At 34.2% G+C, this 1,648-nt stretch overlaps 1 protein-coding gene across 1 annotated transcript in view; it reads left to right on the plus strand.

The window, feature by feature from the left end:
- The window catches only part of Znf518a (zinc finger protein 518A), a 20,674-nt gene extending 19,087 nt beyond the window's left edge, over nucleotides 1-1,587 (plus strand). The window contains exon 6 of the mRNA XM_031385003.1: nucleotides 9-1,587. Coding sequence (XP_031240863.1) covers nucleotides 9-191 — 183 coding nt within the window. The 3' untranslated portion in view covers nucleotides 192-1,587. The remainder of the gene's footprint in view (nucleotides 1-8) is intronic.
- Nucleotides 1,588-1,648: the final 61 nt, after the last annotated feature.

Raw genomic sequence — 1,648 nt, forward strand, 5'->3', positions numbered from 1 at the left:
TGCTAAAACTAACACTCAAAAAGACAAGCAAAAATAATTACCAGATTGTAAAAACTACCTCCGAAGATGTCTTGAAATCTAAGTTTAACTGTTGGTTCTGTGGTAGAGTTTTTGACAATCAGGATGTGTGGGCTGGCCATGGACAGAGACATTTAGTGGAAGCTACTCGGGATTGGAATATGTTAGAATAACTTACTTTGATTACCAAGGAAAAGATAGCTTAGAAGGAAAAAGTGGGTTGGTATAATTCAGGCATTTTCTACATTGGTATAGTTTTGAACATATCTAAGAGTTGGTTATATTTCTGTGGGAGAACAAAAGCTTTATATGTGGTACTTGGAAATACCACAGTTACCATATGTGTTGAAAGAAAGTAATTAGCACAGACCTTGATTTAGTTGTATAAAGATGCATCTGTTGGGCAGTAGGGGTAAGGAAATTTTGACAAAAAGTTTTCCCAATTGAATTTAAAGGCTGAGTAGAAGATAATGGTGGACAACCCCCATTCCCTTTCTTCGCCCACCAGCCTTACAGAGCTGACAAGAATTTCTCTAGAGGTGGAGAACCTTCTCACAAATGTAAAGATGGACTGAGTTTAGATAAAGTTACTTACTATCATAGTTCATTTGGAAGGTATTAAATTTCTTTGAAGCTACATCTTGCGGGACTGTAGTTAAACTTGAAATAATGCTTGAAAAGTTTGGAGCAAGTAAATCCTGTTGCTGTTTGTTGCTCTGCCCTGTATCAGATTGGAATGCCCTCTCAAGAGGATTCTCTTTTCCTGTGGCCGTCTCGATCACTGCAGTAAATGGGGCAATCTCCAGAGGAGAAACAAACTTTCTAAAATCCACTTGAACTTCATCATTTTCCTGAGTTTGGTCTTATTTTCCGGTGATCCCCTTGCACAAAATTATGCTTATCTGATTGGAAGTGTCCATAACCAAATGACTTTTTTACCTCCCTTGGTTGGCATCCCCTCAAAATGAACAGAAAGAAGTACTTCAACGGGAATGGCTTTTCTTGAAAATTAAAACTATTTTTGCAAAGATACTATTTTGAAGCAAAGTTAACAAAGCAGATTATATTTTTGCTTGTGTTTAATTACGTGTTCTTACCTCCTAATAAACATGTCCACATTAGGGTAGACCATTTTCAGGATGACCAACAACCCACAGTAGTGTTAATAGTTGGTGTTTGAAAATAGAGAAGCAAGCATTAACGATGGACTCAGTAGTAGTTCATACAACTTGAAAAATTCGTAAGAGACATGCCCAACAATTTCAAAATGGATATTTTCATAACAATCCATTTACCATATACATTTGCATCAACTTTTTGTCTTATTGGATAATGAAGTTATATTAGAAGATGATGATCTATGTAATTTTTTTGTTTTGTTGTTACTATACATGTTAATGATATTTTCATTGATTGGATCAAAATTTCAGGGCTTTTTTGTATATAACAAAAATGTGTACATATTTTTGTATTTGATTATGTAAATTTGCACAAGAAGTTTATGACACAAAAAGTATTTTCTTTTTAGTTTTCTGCATGCATTAATAAAAGTGGGTGATTTAAAAAAAATAGCTGTACCCCATGTTATTTTATTGGTTTTTATTTCTGACCTTTTTGTTTGTTTTTTTGT

This window comes from Mastomys coucha, unplaced genomic scaffold (assembly GCF_008632895.1).
Source record: "Mastomys coucha isolate ucsf_1 unplaced genomic scaffold, UCSF_Mcou_1 pScaffold21, whole genome shotgun sequence".
NCBI classification, from domain to species: Eukaryota; Metazoa; Chordata; class Mammalia; order Rodentia; family Muridae; genus Mastomys; species Mastomys coucha.